At 36.2% G+C, this 20,928-nt stretch overlaps 1 protein-coding gene across 1 annotated transcript; it reads left to right on the forward strand.

Annotated features, from left to right (window-relative positions):
* The first annotated feature begins 6,287 nt into the window (after positions 1-6,287).
* On the forward strand, positions 6,288-7,219 carry LOC6049788 (cuticle protein CP14.6). The gene is made up of 2 exons (XM_038264002.1): positions 6,288-6,346; positions 6,806-7,219. Exons 1-2 carry the CDS (start codon positions 6,338-6,340, stop codon positions 7,217-7,219), a joined length of 423 nt encoding a protein of 140 aa, XP_038119930.1. The 5' UTR covers positions 6,288-6,337.
* Positions 7,220-20,928: the final 13,709 nt, after the last annotated feature.

Below are 20,928 nucleotides of genomic sequence, written 5' to 3' on the forward strand. Positions count from 1 at the left end.
CTCAACATTTTGGTGAAACTCCGGTCCCGTGGCAATGACGAAGGCCGATTTTCAAAAAGTTTATCTTAAACAAAATATTTGTTTTGTTTTTGATCTAAAAAATCGCAATTTTTTTTAAAAAGCTAAATTAAAAATCGGGCTTTGTCATACACCCGGGATATGTCTTGAGAGTCTTCACCCCAAATTTCAGCCAATTTGGTCCATCCCATCTTGAGATATCGTGGTACCCATAAATCAACTCGGTGTTCAGAGAAAAACTTTCAGAAAGTTTGGCATGGCAAATTTTTTGGTTTGAATCGACTCTTTCTCAGTTTAATCATAAAATATCTTCATGAAATTGTAAGGAGCTGACTGCTATACTGACATCCCGGGCAGACGGTAATAACAAAATTAATAATATTTCAATAACAAATCCTGTTAAAATAACAAAAAGTGTTATTATCTTATCCTGAAGTTCAACTTCAAGAAGAAAAAATAATAACAGTTTCTGATAAAATAACAAAATTTGGTATTGAAGTGATATTATATTGAAAATGTTTAATAACACGCTAATAAGAGGAAACTCTCCTAATAACAAAATTTGTTATTCGTTCGGTATACTGCCTTAGAAATAAAATTACCATAAATCGCACAAATGGAAAAGTTTCTAAGTGTCCATAACACAATCTGTTATTATTTTTCTTTTGTTAAATATGTTTAGATCTTTGGGATAATTTTGACTAATTTCGTCGGGGTCATTATTTTGGCCATGAAATGGGGTCCTTGAGCTAAAATTATTCTAAAAAGTTGAAATTTTGAAAGTTGATTTTTTTAATTATTTGATATACCCCCAAGGGACTTTGTGTAAAATGGTTAGATCTTTGGGATAATTTTGACTAATTTCGTCGGGGTCATTATTTTGGCCATGAAATGGGGTCCTTGTGTGTGTGTGTGTGTGGTCCAATCCAATACCCGCTAACCGGTAGCGAAATTATGGGAAAGTATAATTTGTATCAGACTGAATACATGCCGAATGCTGATAGGGGAAAGTGGGGCAAGTGTAACAAGCTAAGGAAATGCTCGTTATAACCCATTAAAAAGTACAAAAATCTGTCGGATTTTATCATAAACATCTTATTCTAGGTCTTAACTAAGACTTTGTCTGAGCAAGTTTTTAAAAAATCTTGTTTTTTATGTAAAAAATTGATTTTAAAAATTTTGATTTTCCGTACGTTCTACTCAACTAGTGGGGCAAGACGAACAACCCGTTGGGGCAAGAGGAACAATGCAAGAAAAAACATGTTAATCTGCTAACAATTGAACTGTTATCACTTAGATACATTAGATTTGAATGTATTTGAAAGGTTTCTTCCATTTTTAGATTAAATAATAATGTTTTGCTCAAAATTTTATTGTTTTTACGAAGAGAAATATTACTTAGATGATAAATAGTAAATTTTCATAATATCACTATATTTTGTATAGACATTTTTTTTAACAATTGTTTATCAGTTTTTAAGTACTTTCATGTATTTATTTCCCAATAAAATATGTTGTTGCAGCAATTCGTAATTTTTTCCATACTAAAAATCCATATAGTACACTTGCCCCACCTGAACAAGATTTTTTAAAAGCTCTCAACAAAAATAACCAAAAGTAAAATCATACTTTGTAATAGGTGCATGTCATTGGTAGGGACACTACTGATCTAGGAAAAATAGCATTTTGATAAAATGTGCCTTAAAACGAACCCTAAGCCTTATTTTGTACTTTCCAAATATTATAAGAAAACAAAGGTTTTGAAAAAAACTTCATTAAATCTTATGCCCCGTGGCGTTTACGTCGTTTTGGCGGTTATGTGGTAGTAGAATCAGCTAATTGCATTGCTAGCAACAATTCCTTATACTGGAAATAATCAAAATTGTAAAAATTACGGCCGTACGAGCGATTGTTCCTCTTGCCCCATATGGTCGTCTTGCCCCACCTTCCCCTACAGCTTATCTCAGTCCCGGGTATTAGGTGGTGATAGCCCTCGCGCTGCTTCCAACGACCCATTTCAGAATGACAGAGCTCCTTGCGGTCCAATTCCGAGGTCGCTGGGCTGTGCAGACCTCATGTATGACAGGAATGCAGGTTGAGCGACTCTCACGGGCTTTGGCCATGAAATGGGGTCCTTAAGCTAAAATTATTCTAAAAAGTTGAAATTTTTAATGTTGATTTTTTTTACTTATTTGATATACCCCCTAAGGGATTTTACTAAAATTGGCTAGAACTATGAAATAATTTTGACCAATTTCATCGGGGTCATTTATTTCACCATGAAATAAGATTTCAAGCTAAAATTAATCCGATAAAATTTACTTTTGAGAGTTCATTTTTTTTTAATTTCGTTATATTCCCTAACGGAATTGATTTATTTATTGAGAATTTTTGAAGTGTGAATAACAAAACCTGTTATTATTTTCACAGAGCCAGGAAGTCGGAGCTGACGTTGAAGTTCGAGCTAGAGTGAGACCTCGGAGACTGCATCGGATTCATCTAATTTTTTAAACTTAAACTTTTACTTGGAGTCGGAATCTGTGAAGTCAGGTATTTTTTGGAGAGCTGAAGTCGTCCTTGACGTCATATCCGCACAAAATAACAAATCTTGTTATTCCTTCATGATTCCTTCTGTGTTATTGGTTTGTTATTGCAATAACAACATAATAACAGTTTAAGTTATTCTTCGAACAAATCTTTGTTATTGATTTTTGTTATTTTTACAACTAATCCGATCATCCCAATAACATATTTCGATCTTCTCACAATATCAAAAACTGACCTTCCCAAGTTATTTCTGTCTGCTCGGGATACTCATCTAATTTTTCTTTGTGAACTGTATTTAGAATAATTGTTTCAGTTACTATGATTTTAAAGTTACTGTTTGGAATTGTCATTCGTATTTTCAAAACTGCCGTATTATAAAATGTGCAGTGCACCTCACAAATGAGCTAAACGAGGCACCCGGCAACGAACCCAGCAGGTGTTACTCTATTTCTATGACCAATCGGCAATGCGATGGCCTCTTTTGCGGGATGGACCCAAAACTAATGCATTCGCGAATGAAATTTGAAGAAATGATTCGCTGTGCTTAGCAATGTGCATGCACGGAAAAACGATGATGGTTTGCAGAGATTCATTTGATTAAATTTTGTTTAACATAAAAAGCTACTGAGAAATGCATTTAAACTTCAAAAAAATATTCCTTACCAAGACTTTTTCCTTGAATTCTTTAAAATATCGTACCATACTTTTCAGTGTTCATCTGTCGAACAGCAGTCAATGCACGCCAATTTTTCATTGTGGATAGATTAGTGGAAAATGCCACGTGCCATCCGATTAGATATGCACGGGTTCCCCACAGACCGTTATTGGAGTTAAAACATTGAAACATTGTCTTTTTTAAATCGTTTTCTATGCAATTTCAAACAAAAAAAAAAAATTCAAGTTGTCAATTTGGTTATGATCTACACAAGTGACCATGTTATGAAATTCTGCCGACAAAAATTTTGAATGGTTCTATAAACCATGTCGAATCATTTTGCTGGATTTTTTTTTCCAAATAACGGTCGGTGGGTGATCCGTGGTATGCTCTACGATTTTTGAAATTAAATATTCATACCATGCAGAAAGATTGGACAACATTCCAGCGAAATAAACGAAAATTTCAAATGCCATTCTAGAATTGTAGAGTATTTAAAAACATTGTGAAATTGCAAAAAAAACATTTCATTATTATATTATAAGATGCAATCGTTCTTCAGGATGATTTATGTGGAAGCAAAAGGTCGACTTTCGTCACACAAAATCGTATGTAATGCCGTACGTACGTCGTTAAGGTTCAGTACACCCTTTTACAATTCAGCCTTGCATTGGTTGGTGAAAATCAAACTCGAACCAATCTAGTGGCAGTATCCATTGAAGCGGGAATCAGTGTTACACATTGTTGACCATTTACAATCCAATCATGCCTTTACAGGGCTTTGATTGAAAGGTTTAAAAAAATTAACTAATCGTCGCCGTCGTGTTAATTTGTCGTACATGTATTTTGAGCCAAATTGAGTTATGAACGCCATTTTGTGCAGCTCACAATGCCTCACTTTTTGACCTTCACAGGTCCCTAAAATTTGATTTCAATCCTAAGATATTCAACGAAATCTGAAAAAAACTTCGTGCATTTATGCCACTTTACATATGAAAGTAGTTTCAATCTTGTCGTGCTATCTTGTCACTCCCTGAAAATTGATGTAAGTGCGACAACTGACCAAAGGGATTGCAGGTCAGGACGCGTTTGACGCACGTACCAGTAATCATAAACTCGGGACTTCAGCAACCAACTTCAACCGAACTTCGGGACAATGCACGTAATGGTCAGCCAAACAAAATGTGTTTGTTACTGTTTACATTGGGTGCTTTCGTTTTTGTTTATTCAAAGTCGAACATTAAAACGCGTTTTTCTCGGAACTTCGAAATGGCGTATGCAACAAGATAGCACGACGACGTCGTTATCTGGAATTTTAATATGCATTGGAAATAAGAAATTCATTATTTTATGAAAATTATGATAGGGGAAATATACCCATTCCAATCAAACTCCTATCTTCGTCATATGATTTTGATGTTGGATTTAAGCTCCAAAAATACTATTTAGGCTATAAATTTACCAGCAACAGCACCGCCTTGAGTAAGCACGCAAATGTATGCCACTTACTGGCCGAAAAGATCAAATTTAATGTACATTTTATCATTATTTCTATTTTGCGAGACCATTTCTCATTATTTTGGTGACATACACAAACACACACGAGAAACCCTCAAACGCTTAATGAATATCGCCAAAATTAACTTTTCACCTTCGCTTACTTTTTCAGGGCGCTTTCGATACAAAACTGCCCCCAACTTTTGGCAACATGTTCTTTTGCACATTAGTTGGTCACTCACTTGAAAAATAATCCCAAAACATGAAAATAATTAGCAAGCGCCATCAAAAAAACAAACACGTCAAGTCTTTTGACGTTTCAATTTTGACGACCCATTCCAATCGAAGGCTGAAGAAAGCCGAGCGAGAAGCGAAGGCAAACAAAGAACAAAGGGTGGCTCCAACACCACCACCAGCGCCTGTTGGAGTGAGCCAGTGATGCCAGAAACTTTCACTATAAATGCTACTTGAGTGTACGCTTAAAATTTCATCAATTTTGGCAGCACTAAGCAGACCCAGAAGAGCGCTGGAAGTAAAAAAAAAACTAAGCTTAAAATAGGAAAATGGGCGTGGCCCAATGCACTCGTTTGATTAGAATACATTTTGGAAATATTTTTTTATAATGTTTGTAAAAGGAATAGAATAACTTTTAGTAAAAGTGAAAATACACAGAAATGTTTACAAAAGGTTGCTCGGCTCGTTGGTGTTCTTGGTTTTATTAAACTTCAAGGAACACTCCAGATTATCCAGCATCATTGAAATACGACCGCTTATTAGGCTTAAAATGGGTTTATTTCCCCTATAATCCAAAAAATCGTTTTCCGCTTATAAAGCAGGGGGTCATTTTTTCGTGGACAATCGCTAAATCCACGTGATTTATAAATGGTCCTAAAGTACTAGTCAAATTTATTTGTGTAGAAATCGCATGTTCCCATTTCTTGCTCAATTAAAATCAAGATGTTTTAAAGAATTTTATAACATGTCAAGAAAATGCCATTATTGTGCTATTTTTTCCATATGATTTTATCTTGTTCAATAAGACAAAAAACTAACATTATTTTAGTTTTTATGCGGTAGATTTCAACGTTTTTTTCTATGATTGCATAATCGTTGATCATGATCCAAAAACATATATTCAAACCATGTGTAATAATTATCGATAACATATGCGTAATTGATTCAACACCTCAATGCACCCATAAATCACAATAATTTTCCAAAATTCAACAATTATGCCATCCAACATACGCATTTTCACAACGATCAATAATGTAGTTATAATTGGATCACTTATCAATCGATGATCGTTTCCTCTAATGGCATCTACCCGATCGTGTGGCGGCGTCCAACGTCAGAAATTTGCGCCACCATCGGCAGCATCGGCAACGGGACCTACCCTGGGGCCTTGGGTCGGGCCAGGAGGAGAGTAGGGGAACATCTTCGTCCATCGGTGGTGGACCGACCAAAACCGACCATCTCCGTTGCCGTGACCAGACCAAGCAAAGGTGGTGGTATAAATAGCTACTGCTGGTCATCGATCAGGTATCAGTGTTCATTTGGTCTGCAGATTTGTAGCGTGTGTAATTAGTTTGAACCGTCAGTCACCCTTTGAAAAGAAAAATGAAGCTGGTAAGTTCGAAAAGGGCCAATTAGTGAGCTTTTTGGTGTGCATTTGGTGCAATTAACGTCAATCGTATGTGATGTGTGCGGGAATACGTAACAGTGAAGTTTACTTTTCTTTGGAATAAGAGAAGGCAGTGAATTCAGCAAAATTTAATATTTTTTGGCACTTTCTAGAAATAGTTTGAAACGTGCCTTAAATTTGGTGAAATGATTCAAATCGATGTATTTGAATTCTTGCAACAATATTAATACATAATTCAAGGGATTTGTGCATAGAAATACAATTTGTGTAAGAAAATTTATTACTTCAGAATTATTCATGTGGTTTGAAGAATCTGACTCACTGAAAGGTGATCTGAAATGTGGTTTTCCTCGTGATCTTTGCCATCATCATCGATGCAATCGTATATTGTGGGTTAATGGTCAGCTTCATCTTTCTACTCCTTCTGTCTCTCCATAATCTAGTTCGTTGCATTGTCCGCCGTGTTGGCCGTGGCCGCCGCCGTTGGAGACTACCACGCCGTGGAGCACAAGCACATCCCGATCGTCCACAGCGAGCTGCTGCAGAGCAACGATGGCCAGTTCAAGTACGGATACGAATCGGCCAACGGAATCGTGGTGCAGGAGGAAGGACACGTCAAGAACCTGGGCAGCAAGGACCAAGAGACGAATGTGGCCCACGGATCGTACTCGTACGTCGACCCCCATGGTGTTCCAGTGTCGGTGAGCTACACCGCCGATGAGAACGGCTTCCACGCTCACGGATCGCACATCCCAACCCCGCCCCCACTACCGATCGAGCTGGTCGAAGCCTACGCCAAGGTTGGATCCCACCCGGAAGCCCATCACGAGGAACCCGAAGTGTACAAGGGTCACTAAGGTGGAACCATGTGTGCCACGTACTCTCGAGAATGCCAAATTGTGATATGTAGTCTATCCGACGGAGGATAGTGCCTAGTGAAATTCGTTGTTGTTACATTTATAATGTGAATATCCAAGAGAAAGAATAGATGTACTTATGTTTTTTCTAAGAAAAAAATCATACATGTTTATCACCTGGAAAGAAATCGCCCGAAGGCCCCATCATTAACGATACACTTGCATCTATCGCTTCAGGTCATAAAATGGTGTTTTTATTTATTTGAATAGTGGCATCGTTAGCCTGTTCCGTTGCTTTCAGTTTATTTCTTTTATATTATGTTGAAATCACTGTTATGGAGAAAAAAGGTATAATGCTGTTACATGTTGGTGATTAGGCAATGCTTTTGACAGATCTTTAAATCTTTGTTTCTGAGAAAAGTTTATATGGGAAAGATTCTTCGCTTAACGCTTGAAGAAGTTTTTTTCACATTTTTTGTGGTTTAAACATTTAATTCCTTATATTCTAATTTTCGAAGCACTTATTGAATGTTCCGTGCAACACAAATATCATTTTTTATTGTTGCCTTCATTGCGGAGGACATGCTATAATCCTGATCGTAGATCAATTCCCATAGATCGTCAACGAACATACAAGTATGAAGAACTGACAACCCTGTCTCAAGTTATGCTCACTGAGGTGATATTTACTTTCTTTTTGAGGCCAGATCTTAGTTGGACTTAGTTTCATACCAAAAACTTGATAAAAAAAATGGAATCACCTAATGCTGCTCTAAAACTGAACTTTTCACAAGATCATGTATACCTGTCGACTTAGGATCGAAACTGAACAACAACAATGTGTCTGTGTGTTACTCAGTTTTCTCAGCACTAGCTGAATCGATTTAAGTCAAACCAGTCGCATTCGATCCGGGTTAGGGTCCCATACATCGCTATTGAATTGTTTGAAGTTTCGCAAAGTGGTTCAAACGTTATGTATAAAAATGTGTTCTCGCAGATGTCAAAAAAGGTGCCAGGAATAGAGGAGAAAATCGTGACGTCAAAAATAAACTCAAATCACTTAAAGTTCATTTTGTGAGCGACTTTAACATTTTGGCCTAGTTTGACAGCTACATTGTCCCCAGTTTTCTGTGGGAGAGAAAAGGAGGCGAATACTTTATGAAAATCATGCCTGTCAAAAATCCTAGCCTCAAAATTTTGTCGCGAGTTGCTTTTCTCCTCTTATAGAGGAGAAAATCGTGACGTCAGAAATGAACTCAAATCACTCAAAGTTCATTTTGTGAGTGTCTTTAACATTTTGGCCTATTTTGACAGCTACCTCGTTCCCAGGTTTTCTGTGGGAGAGAAAAGGAGGCGACTGGGCAGGACGGCTGGATAGGTTCTTCTTTTTGAGTGTTTACGTTTGTATTCTTCTTCTGTTTTTTGCAAGAAAATTCGTGTTCGAAAACAAATATCAAGCAATCTGTGATTCAGATAACTTGACAATTCAAATTTTCTTGATGATGTTTTTCAACTCAGTGCTCAAGCATGCGGATGACTTTTTCTTTGGTTGAAATGTTGTTTAGTTTTTCCTCGCAGATTTTTTTTTTTGATTTGGCTGTTAAAATTTGCAGTTGTACGTGGGTGGGGAATCCTGAGTTTATGTTCCATCGTTTTGCGGTGGATCCGTTCATAAGGAGCTTCCTGATTCAAATTACTTGAAATGGTTGGCAAATCAAACATGAGTCAAAAAATGATCACTTCTTCTATTTTTATTGTGTTTTTTATATGAAAGATTTTTTATTTTCATTTGGATGTAAAAAATGCAATACGATTTAAATGCGTTTTCTTACATCAATCTAAATAAAATCCTAAAAAGCCTGCAAGTCATTAAATGGGAGGGGAGATTTTTTCTTAGATCTGCTCCTGTCGTTGTCCCGTTACGCAAAGGAAGTAAATAAACCTTTCCCAGTTCCCCAAAGAGGAGCACGTCGAATTCAACGGCAATTTTTACTCAACTTTAAAGATATTTAACATTCCATAGGTCGCACGCCCTAAGGTGTCAGAATCGAAAGAAATTGCTGGCAAAAATTCAAATTTGTACCAATTCATTCACTTCAAAGAGCAAAAAAGTTTGTTTTTCAATTTGTGGCAATGTGTTGAAATAAAAAAGTGCGAAAAAATCAAATAGGCTAAACTGTGGCCATTATTTTTGTTTGCTTTTTAAATCCAGTTCTACGGTGTTGTTTCTTCACGCCACATTTTAATTTCATAGGAAGCACAGGTTTGATATTATTCAATCTAGATGACATTTCTATATAACGCGCAAAAAAAATTAACAATAGTTTTAAATGGGCAAAAGAATAGTCAGTTCATGAAATGTATTGTTTTTTAAAATGAAAATGCTGATAAGTCAACATTCGGTGTACGATAGAAATAAATGCCTTTCAATTGAAAATATTTTAATTAATCTATTCATGCAATTAACAATTATTTGTGAAATTGATTTTTTTTTTCAATTCAAATTACAACACTTCTCATTTTCTCCTCATAAGAAAGGACTGGTTTAGGTTGACAGAAGCGGCCATGTTGAAAGTGGTTTAGTTTGACAATAGGTTTTTTTTCTCTTTGTTTATCCCATCCCAGGGAGGCGAGTACTTTATGAAAATCATACCTGTCAAAATTCCTAGCCGCAAAATTTTATCGCGAGTTTTGGCTTTCTACCTAAGGTACTCGCGATCGAGTGTGTAGTGGTGCGGTTGTCAAAATCGCTATCTCTGACTCTGGCACTCCGATGGAAGCTGACTTTGTTTATGTTTTGGTTTTCGTGGCACGGTCCATAGAGGAGAAAATCGTGACGTCAGGAATGAACTCAAATCACTCAAAGTTCATTTTGTGAGTGACTTTAACATTTTGGCATAGTTTGACAGCTACCTCGTTCCCAGGTTTTCTGTGGGAGAGAAAAGGAGGCGAATACTTTATGAAAATCATACCTGTCAAAATTCCTAGCCTCAAAATTTTGTCGCGAGTTGCTTTTCTCCTCTTATTGTTCGTTTGTTTTTGTTTTGGTTTTCGTGGCAAGGAGTGATGCACTCACACTTATGCAACACAAGATCGCGAGTATCTATGATATACAGCCTTGCTCAAAGAGCCTTATATTGTACACTTTTGGAAAGGAATTTAAATACCATACACAGAAAAAAAATCATGGTAATATTACATCTGGGAACGGGTACATCTTTTATGTCAGAAAAAAGGTGTAATTTTACCTCTGGAAATGTGTAATTTTACCACTTTTCTGGTGTAATGTCACTTTTCAGTCTAAATTGAGGTAAAATTACATCATAAATGAGGTAATATTCAACCTTCCAAAATTACAGCTTCCAAATTTACATTATTTTTTTCTGTGTAGCCAAAATGTTAAGTTCTGGCAACCCTGATTAAATTTATGACCACTCAAGAGATATTTATGTACTATTTTGAAGCCTGTATGATGAGGTAATCGAAATACCTATGCAACGAGCCTAATTTTTTTAGATCTGGCAACGGTTTCTCAAGTTATGAACACATTAGTGATATTTCTGTACTTAGGCAGTTGAAAATTTTTGCCGGCTTGAAAAATATTTTTTTAAACTTCAAAGTTTCAATGTTACACACTTTGATTTTTTTACCGTACTCGGTAATTTTTTTTACCGTAATCTCAACAGCCGAGCGCTCGGTAGCCAGCTCGGTAAAAATTAGATTTACTGAGTGCTCAGTAAACTTGATTTTGACAGTACTGGATAATCTGTACCGAAGAGCTCGGTGAGATTTTAACGGGCACTCAGTTTAATCTCGGAACAATTACCGAGCTTACAGAACTGCCTTTTCCCCTTTTTGTTCATATTGATTTTGTAGGTTAGAATCACAAAAAAAAACATTTATTTACAATAAAATTAACGAACATTCCACAAATTTTACAATTACGCATGTTTTAGAGATCCAAAATAATTGTTTGGAAATTTGTCCGGAGCCAGTTTCTTTAAAAAAACATTACTTCTTAACAGAATCAAATCGCCTGAAGAATATCTCTGCATTTTATCTTACCTGAAAGAAAGTTTACGTTTAATCAGAACATCAACTTGCTTTTTAAATGAAAATTACCTTACCTCTTTAATAATAGCTAAAGTGTATCATAAATGAGTTATTTTTATAACTATTTAAGCCATTTTTTAATCACTCTAATCACTTTCAATTTGTTTCTAAGCGTCAGCAGAATGAAATTCCGTAGTTCGGTAATATATGCTGAATTTCAGTAATTTTTTACTGTAGCATGGTAATTTTGACAAAACTATTGACAGCTCAGTAAAATATGACTTTTACTGAGCAATCTCAGTAAAAAAATTACCGAGTATCGAATTCCTGATTTAGTGTGTAGTTTACGTGCAATCAGTTGAAAGCAATTTAAAGTGCATTTAGTTGCGTTTATAAATATTTTTAATATGTTTGAGCTAACTAATTTTTTTCCAACAAAAAAAATTTTTTTCTTAAAAAAATATTTTTTTCTTATTTTTTTTTTTTAAATAATGCTTGCAAAGCTACTGCTATATTGTGAATTTTCAATGCCTTTTAACGTTGATATCTTGAAAATTTAGATTGTTATTTTCATTTTGATATATATTTTCTATTTTTTTGCCACTTCTCGAGAGCCGAGGGGCAAAAACTTTTAAAAAATATTTGCAATGGGCTTATTTGTTTATATAAAATTAAGAAACATAAACAAAAATAAACTTCGTTGCCATATTATTGAACAATTTTAAAGTGATTTTGAAATAGAGTGAAATGTCTACAATGCGTTTCAAGATTATTATGATTATTAATTTGTACCATGAAATGGTCGTCAGAATTCTTACAAGTCTACAAGTCTAAGTTGGATACACGCACGTTGTCGTCAAAAAATGTGTAAGTTTTTTCATCAAACATTTCCTAAAGATAACTTATGGGATGAAATGGAAACGGAAATTACAAATATGCATTTTTTAGTACAATGTTGTTTATCAACGTCAGATAAAATAATACTGATATATATTCTGAATTGAACTAAACAAATCTTGATCCTTAATTTCTCCAATTGTTATGCTATCACAAAATCATTTCCATCATGGTATACAACGTAAATTCAAATTCATTACGCAAAACCTCGTGCTGCGGTTCCCGGATTCGTTCCGGAGCAAGTGCGTAGCTTATTCCTGCGTCCTGCCACGGCACCGCCCGTCACCACGGATCAGACCCGTGCCGCACTTGCTGCCCGGCCGAAGCACTTTATTAGTTATTTGAACCTGTTCCCCTCCCTGACGACCAACCATGCACCACCATGCAGAAACTGGCTAAATTAAACTTTTGCCAGCAGGCAGCACCCTTCGGATTTGGTCGCTCGGGGTGTTATTACAACTTCAGCATCATTCTGGACCTGAACCGCGCGCGCGGAAAAGGTTGCACATGGCGGCGTTCCCAGGTCAAATTCGCCACTATGAGAGAACTATCATATGTTTCCGCATTTCGCGTCTAGTACAAATAGAACTCACTTCAAACAGCAAATAGCACGCGAGGAAAAAGAGATTTGTTAGTCAATTTTTGGAAACACGGACCCTTTTTTTTTGCTTATTCTTTTTCCCCCTGCCATCCCTGGGTCGTATTTGCTCTGGAACCGAGACGAACATGCAGGTGTTACCGTAGCTAAATCCTTAAAATGCTAAAACCACCATCTCGCAGTACATGCCGGGGCCAGTCGGGGACCAGGGTTCGACTCGGCAGCATCCTCGACCAAGTAAGTGAGTGGTAGCTTGCAATAATATGAATTTTCGGGACCGAGATTGTTTGCTTTGCGTGGCCCGAGTGCAAGGAGATGGCGATTTTCTCCTGTAACCCGTAATTACTAACCTTAAATTTCAAAACCCGCAAATCAATGGTTGAATTACACTATTTGGTGGAAGAAGACAGCTTATAGAAATGCAACTCTTCAAGGCACCAAAATCATCATCATCAGTGATCTTTATGTGGGTGCAAGATGCACTTAGATGGACGCCTCGAAGGCATCCTTAAGTTAAAAACGTTACTTAATCCACCCTTAGGTGGTTGGCGCCTTCCTCACAGATCTTCAATGTTTTGGACGCGTTAGAAAGGTCTTTTAAATACCCATCCTACGATAGGTAGCATGAGAGTTCCGGACAACGTTTGCATAAAAATATCTGAGATCCGGCCTCCAAAAAGCGAATAAATTACACTTAAGTGCTTATAACTTTTGATAGGGTTGTCAGATCTTCAATTTTTTGGACGCATTGGAAAGCTTTTTTGAATACCTATCCAACGATAGGTCGCATGAGAGATCCGGACAGCATTTTCATCAAAATATCTGAGATCCGTCCTCGAAAAAGTGCTTAAATAACACTTAAGTGCTTATAACTTATGATAGGGTTGTCAGATCTTCAATGTTTTGGACGCATTGGAAAGCTCTTTTGAATACCTATCCAACGATAGGTCGCATGAGAGATCCGGACAACGTTTTCATCAACATATCTGAGATCCGGCCTCCAAAAAGCGTATAAATTACACTTAAGTGCTTATAACTTTTGATAGGATGGTCAAATCTTCAATGTCTTGGACGCGTTGGAAAGGTCTTTTAAATACCTTTCTGAAAACCCATGACGGGTGGTTTTCTTACAAAAACCACCCTTTTTACACCCAAAATTCAGAATCGAGATAATCGTTCTCTCAAAATTTATTGAGGGCTCAGTGCCAAAATCGATAGAATAATGGTAAATACCAACTCACACCATCATAACAAATGAGTTCATTCGTTAGTTGAATCAATAAATCTCCAACAAGTGTCATACATCGACTTCTGACTTCTCCTTGGTCACCAATCTGTGGTGGCCGAGGCAGCTAAGTCATTGGATTGGTTTGTCAAAGGTCTCTGGTTCGATTCCCGTTGTCGACACTTTTGGTTTTTTGTTTGACGGATGAACTTTTTTGCAAATAAACCTCGAGAGAATAGTTCTATCGCCCATCTCGAGCTGTGTTCTCTGCGTCCGTGAATGGTACCACTATTCTCTCGACTCGAGACCATCATTTTCTCGGACTAGCGCTGCCAGTTTTGGGTGTACAATCTTCCGGACTTTTGCTAAAATTGGTTTTTTAGCATAACTTTTGAAGTACTTAACTAAACTGCATAATTTTTAATAGCGACTTATGGGACTTTAAGACGGATCAAATGACGCCAAAACGGACAAAACCGGTTCAGCCAATGTCGAGATAATCGAGTGACAATTTTTTGATCAACATCCCACCACACACACAGACATTTGCTCAGAATTTGATTCTGAGTCGATAGGTATACATGAAGGTGGGTATAGGAGGTCTAATTGAGAAGTTCATTTTTCGAGTGATTTTATAGCCTTTCCTCAGTAACGTGAGGAAGGCAAAATAGTTTCAGTTGCATTGCATTTGAACTGTATTGGATTGTCATTGTTGTATTCAAGTAAAACAAAAACAAGATTAGAGACAATTATGGATGATAAAATACATTTTATTGAACATTGCATAACTGATTTCTAATTAAATTGTCATAACAAACATTGTAAAAAACCAATTGTACAAACAAACCAACCTTTTTCGATTGAGCAAAAGTAAGCTCAACCCTCAAAACAAATCTAAAGATGATCGCGAACGACACCGTTTATCTTCCACTTCGAGACCCACTTCACTGAGTCTCCAGTTTGGAGGACCGGACTGAAAGTAAAACACATAACTCCACACGTGCACAACGAGGAAATGGTCCACTTCGGGTGGCCACTTGGAAGCGGTATCAACTTGAACGGCCAAAAAGAGTGTGGATCAGGTTATTCCACCGCTGGAGCCCTTGGTATAACCATCTTGAGATGATCCGGCAATGGCGCTGAGGTGTAAACTTGTTGGTGGCCCGTCAAATTGGCCACCTATTTTCGCAAATTGAGTAAATTATGAAAATTTAGACACTTTTATTTGCACGGATTGAGACACGCTGTGATGAGGATACCTGGTAGCACATTTCAAGAGTTTGTTTTGCTAAAAACCAACAGCTTCAACAACCCTAATTAGGGACAGTAGCCTTCACACGCAGGCAAAAAAAAATCAGTGAGACTGCAGCTCATAATCCTATGCTCCTCAATTAGCCATCTCATCGCATCGCGAGAGTTTTTCTCTCCGTCATCTCATCGTTATGCAATACCGCTCTCACTGACCAACTCCAACAACAGCCAATCAATCAACCGGGAGACCGCCGAGCCATCACTTTTCACGTCTCGGCCGATACTTTGTTGCGTTGTGTTGCTTGTTTGATCTGAAAGTGGCTCCCCCCCCCACCCCTCGCGCTGGAGGTTAATTAAACAAAGTTCGATTGAGAAATTGGAGGCAGCAAATATGTGAATGAGAGAAAATAGAATCGCAAAAGGGGGTGAATTGGATGCAATATGCGTGTCGGTCATGATTGGTTTTATTGCGTGCAGGTGAGCCGGTCGGTCAGCCGAGGAGCCGATGAACTTTTGAAGTAGTGTCAAGTTCAGGTGCGTTACGGTGAGATATCTGGAGCAGTAACGGACTTGGTGTGAATTGCCGTATGAATTGCAAAATGAAAACGAATATATTTTCTTGTTCATGCAAGGTTGATAATAATTATTGTGTAATTTCTGGAAATCAGATGTTTCTAGCTCAAGAATGCAAATTGAATAATTTATTCAATTCAATTCGGTTTTATTTGTGAATAATCAAGTAATAATGAGTTTATTTAGGTACATAAAAGGGTTTTGGAGTTCCTTTCAGCTATGTGTTACATTGTAGTTCAATCGAAGGCATTATTACTTATAACTATTGAATAGACAAGAGCAAGAAAAAGTTTGCAAAAAACTCAAAGAAAGTGCAATGAGAAAAGGATAGATAAAGAGAAAGGTTTTTTACACTGTTGCTGAAAAAACATATTTTTGCAATTCCGTCGTGAAACTACTTACTTTTCCTGTCATTCTTGAACGACGAAATAGCCTACTTTTCCGTACCAAAAATAACAGAATAGAATAGCAACACTTTTCAAAATAAATGCTGAAAAGTTTTACTTTTCAGCACTCAAATGGGTGCTGAAAAGTTGAACTTTTGAGCACTTATTTTGAAAAGTATCACTTTTCAACATTTTTTTTTAATCGGTTTATTGACAAAATACATGAAAATTTGACATAAAATTTCACTCAGTGTGTGTTTTTTGGAATTGCAAAAAATGTTGTATGGAACTAGTTGCAAAACTTGATTTTTTCAGCACTCTTCGTATTTATCCAACTCGGTGAACCTCGTTGGATAAATGTACGACTCGTGCTGAAAAAATCCTCTTTTTGCAACTTGTTGCATAAACTACTATTTTGCAATTCCGTCGTGAATCTACTTACTTTTCCTGTCATTCTTGAACGACGAAACAGCCTACTTTTCTGTACCAAAAATAACAGAATCGAATCCCAAGTAACTTATTAGTTTTGAAAAGGGCTACTATCCCAAGTAACATTTTTTTCCAGGAGTTCTACAAGAGCTCTTCAAGATAGCTACAGCATAGCAGTTTGGACCGCGGTAGGATGAAATTCTCTTCAAAACTTCTTCAGGAGTTTGGAAGAGTACTTGAAGAGAGTTTTTTCCTACCGCGGTCCAAACTACTATGCTGTAGCTATCTTGAAGAGCTCTTGTAGAACTCATGGAAAAAAATGTTACTTGGGATAGTAGCCCTTTTCAAAACTAATAAGTTGAACTTTTCAGCACTTGTATGAAAAAGTTTTATTTTTCATCTTTTTTTTTTATTCAAACGGTTCAAAGGGAGTTTTTCGGAATTGCAAAAAAAGCTGTATCGAACTTTAGGGCGTTCAATTTTACCGGGTTTTGTATTTCCCGAGAAACGGGAAAAATATTTTTGGAATCCCGGGAATTCCCGGGATCCCGGGATAAAATATATGTTTTCGTAATATTTGTTATATTTTTTCAGCTTAAAATAATAAAATTATTTCAATAATTTTAATTGATTATAATCTACACTTCAATCTAAACTTAGACGAAAGTTTTTAAATAGATCTAAAGTTTTTGTCTCCCCTCCCCCTCCCCCCTCCAAAATTGGCCCGAAAAATCAGGGGACAATTTTTATTATCAAAAAACTTTCTTTTCTTAATGTACCGTTTTTATTTGGCTGTGTAAGCGCCAATGTATATTATTTGTTTAAAAGCAACGATATTAAAGTATTACAACAACTGCTAATAACGTTTTTTTTTTATGTCACCGGTCGCAGTAGCATAATTGGTAACGCGGATCAGTACCATTGATCAGTTGTGGGTTCAAATCCCACCTGCACCAAGTGGAATCTTTTTCGCCATCTCTGAAACATTATTAGCAGTTGTTGTAATACTTTAATATCGTTGCTTTTAATCAAAAAACTTAAAAATGTCAATGGAAATTTAAATACAATCAGCTTAAATTAATTTAATAAACGTTTCTCTGCGTATAAAATCACTTTTAGCATGTTTTTGCTGATTTTATTTTTTTTTGAATTTTTCAGAATTTTCGATGTTTAAGTTTTTGTTTTCGGTTAAATTTTTGTTTTCGTCTAATGTTTCATTTTTTGAAAATGATTGATTTCAAAACAACTGAACTCGTGTAAAATGCATTTCCAAACACTTTTTTCATGCAAATTCTGAATGTATGGCTTGTTATTTCAATATTTATATTTTTTTTATTTTTTTTACAAATTTGCTTTAAATTTCTTATCGATTACTAAGTGTTCAACTTGTCATCTATTTCCCCAAGCAAATCTGAACTCCCAGATTAAAAATTGTTTTTTTTTTTCAATTTCGGGAATTCCCGGGACAAATTATAAAAAAATCCCAGGATTTGGAAATTTCCGGTTTTGGAAAATTCCCGGGAATTTTGTCCCGGGAATTCCCGGGTTGGAAGCACTTTTTAGCTCGTTGCAAAACTTGATATTTTAATCACTCGTCGTATTTATCCACTTCGGTGAACCTCGTTGGATAAATGTATGACTCGTGCTGAAAAAAACCTCTTTTAAAAGAGGCTGTTGAAGAGTAATTTTCCAGAAATGGCCATCTAATACCTTTACTGCCCATGATTGCATAAATGTCCCATATGCATTTTCATCGCTTTTGAGTTAATGATGCAGTTTGGTTCAAAATCGTGTGCTCTTTCAGAAAAGCCTGCAACATACAGTATTTTGTTCTAGAAATCAGGAGGAAATCCAGTTTTTTTCGCGAAAACTTTACACGTAGCCTTATGTGTGGGACAAACTTAAAATGTGTTTTTTCAGCTTGCTGTTTTTGCATATGGGACATTTACGCGAACATGGGCAGTTTAGTTCTTTGGCTTCAATTTTGTATGTACAGTTTGATGAATTTCAGATCAAGTTGGTGTTTTCGGCAAAGTTGATGGTATTCATGATGACAGTTCAAGATAGAAGAAGCAATGCAGTTAAAAAGAAAATGTAGTTTTTTTGACACGTCAATAATCAGCATTTATAAATATGTTTCTATAATATGAGTGTAAATTAAAAAAAATGTGACGATGATGTTTAGCATTGCTAAGAAATCTATTAAGAAGATTAATACTTTTTTATCCATACAAAAATAATAATAACTCGAAACAGCTCATATTTGTTTTTTTTTGCTTTTGGAGGACTTGATAACAATTACAATTATATGCTAATATTTCATAAATTTTCACAAAACAGCATATTTACTTGTTTACAACATCCACAAAAAAGAAAGATTCTCAATAAAGACTCAATTTTGTGACCACGCACTGCTCGGGTCACGTGGCTGCTATTCTACCAACAACCTAGCATAACTTCAGGGGGAATGTTGATGCGCGCTGCGCTGCATGCTTGCCTAAGCTGCCGTGCAGGACCGTTTGAGGGAAGCTATTGTCAGCGCTAATGCTGCGTGACCATAAAGGTCCTCCCCTCGAATTTGCCCGAACCGTCACTCTCTCTCGAAACCCGTCCCGACACGTTTCCACCCCTTTTGGGTTAAGGGTTGAGCGCGAGTTGGTTGATTGCTTAATTTTTTAATAAGATTGTTCCATTTTTTTCGTCGGTGTCTACTTGAAGCGGCCGGAATGAATTTAATTATTGCGCGTTTGCTTTCGAGATGAGAGAGATTAATTGCAGTTTTATTTCGATTCGGTTGTGTTTGCTTTTGCTGAATGGGCTAGTTTAATCGCCCGTGAGTTATGCTTCAGGTGCAACATTTCTTGTAGAGGTAAGTTGGGTAATGTTTTTGAATCATTTGTTAAAAGTAATATGAATTTTGCTTAGATTGTTTCTGATGTGATGGCTGAATCCTTACGTGTTTTTTTTTTCAAATAAATTCAATGGTTAGTAAAACATAACACAATTTGCCACTTTTTAAGTTGATGTCATTAAACGCTTTAGTTTCGTCAAGGTATGGTAATCCACGTTTATTTATGGGGGTTAAAGAGGGTGAGCATGGTTGCTTAACATTATTCCATCGCATTCATTTTTAAATTTACAACTAAATTTATAGGCAGGTTGAATTCACTAAAATTGTATTCTGTCGATTAGAGCGTGTTCAGGGAGCCCAAATCTATCATACCTTGACGAAACTGATGCAAATAATGAGGGTTTTTTTTAAATCATTTTTCAAGCCGGGTTTCATTTTGAAGAAGTTTTGTTGGCTTGATAAAGAATACCCTAGTAACATTTTTAAACTTACAGGTTTTATCATGGTTCTGGAAACTCTCATACGGCCTAAATAGGCTTTTATGGCCTACTTAAAACCTAAAATGTTACTAGGGTAGTCTGCTGTAGTATAATTTTAATCAATAGACTTTCATTTAAAATTTGAGTCAATATGTAACATGTCAACTTTGAACATTTAAATTTTTATTTTGTTGATCTACAGTTGATCAAAGAAAACATTTTGGTTGCTATAGAAAGGGGTTGATTTTTAGGTAACCTAAACTGATCTAGCTCTGAAGTCGTGAATCAATACCTTGACTTTCGACCTCTTGCGAATATTTACCTATATTATCATAATTACAAATATTACCTTGTTTTGCAGGCGTTATTTACAAACTGGAGCTTTTGCAATTGTATTTCCGTGGAAAGCATCATCACTGTGGTGTTTAAGTAAGGTACTTTTCCATTTCATATGAAATGGCAATTGTTGTAAAATAGGCTACTGGGTGATTATTAGGAATTATTTTCCTAATAAAAAATATTTCTCAAAAATATTAGAAATAAGAGTATAAATTAGGAAAACGAAGAAATCTGCTAATGAATATTAATTAATTAAATTCAAGTCTCTGTTGAAACCTAGCTTCTACATTTACTTGACTTGTTGGGAACCAGAAATTACCACAACTCATTAAGGCCAACCAAATCTGTTGGTGCCGCTGTGTATCGCGAATTAGAAGTGATTAACCTGCTGAATTAGCCACGAACTCAAACTCGATAATTAATCACCTCTCATGATTTAGAAACCTTGCGGATTAGAATCGATTGCGCGTTGGCCAACGTTATCACCCAGCATATCAACTTTGGCGAATGGTATACACAAAAACAAACAAGTTTGAGTTTTTGGTCACCTAGGTTCAAGTTACCCTTAGCCTGTCAATTTTAAATAAAAGGGTCATTTATTTTAAAATGACGGAAATCAAATTAATAC

This window comes from Culex quinquefasciatus, chromosome 3, assembly GCF_015732765.1.
Source record: "Culex quinquefasciatus strain JHB chromosome 3, VPISU_Cqui_1.0_pri_paternal, whole genome shotgun sequence".
NCBI lineage: Eukaryota > Metazoa > Arthropoda > Insecta > Diptera > Culicidae > Culex > Culex quinquefasciatus.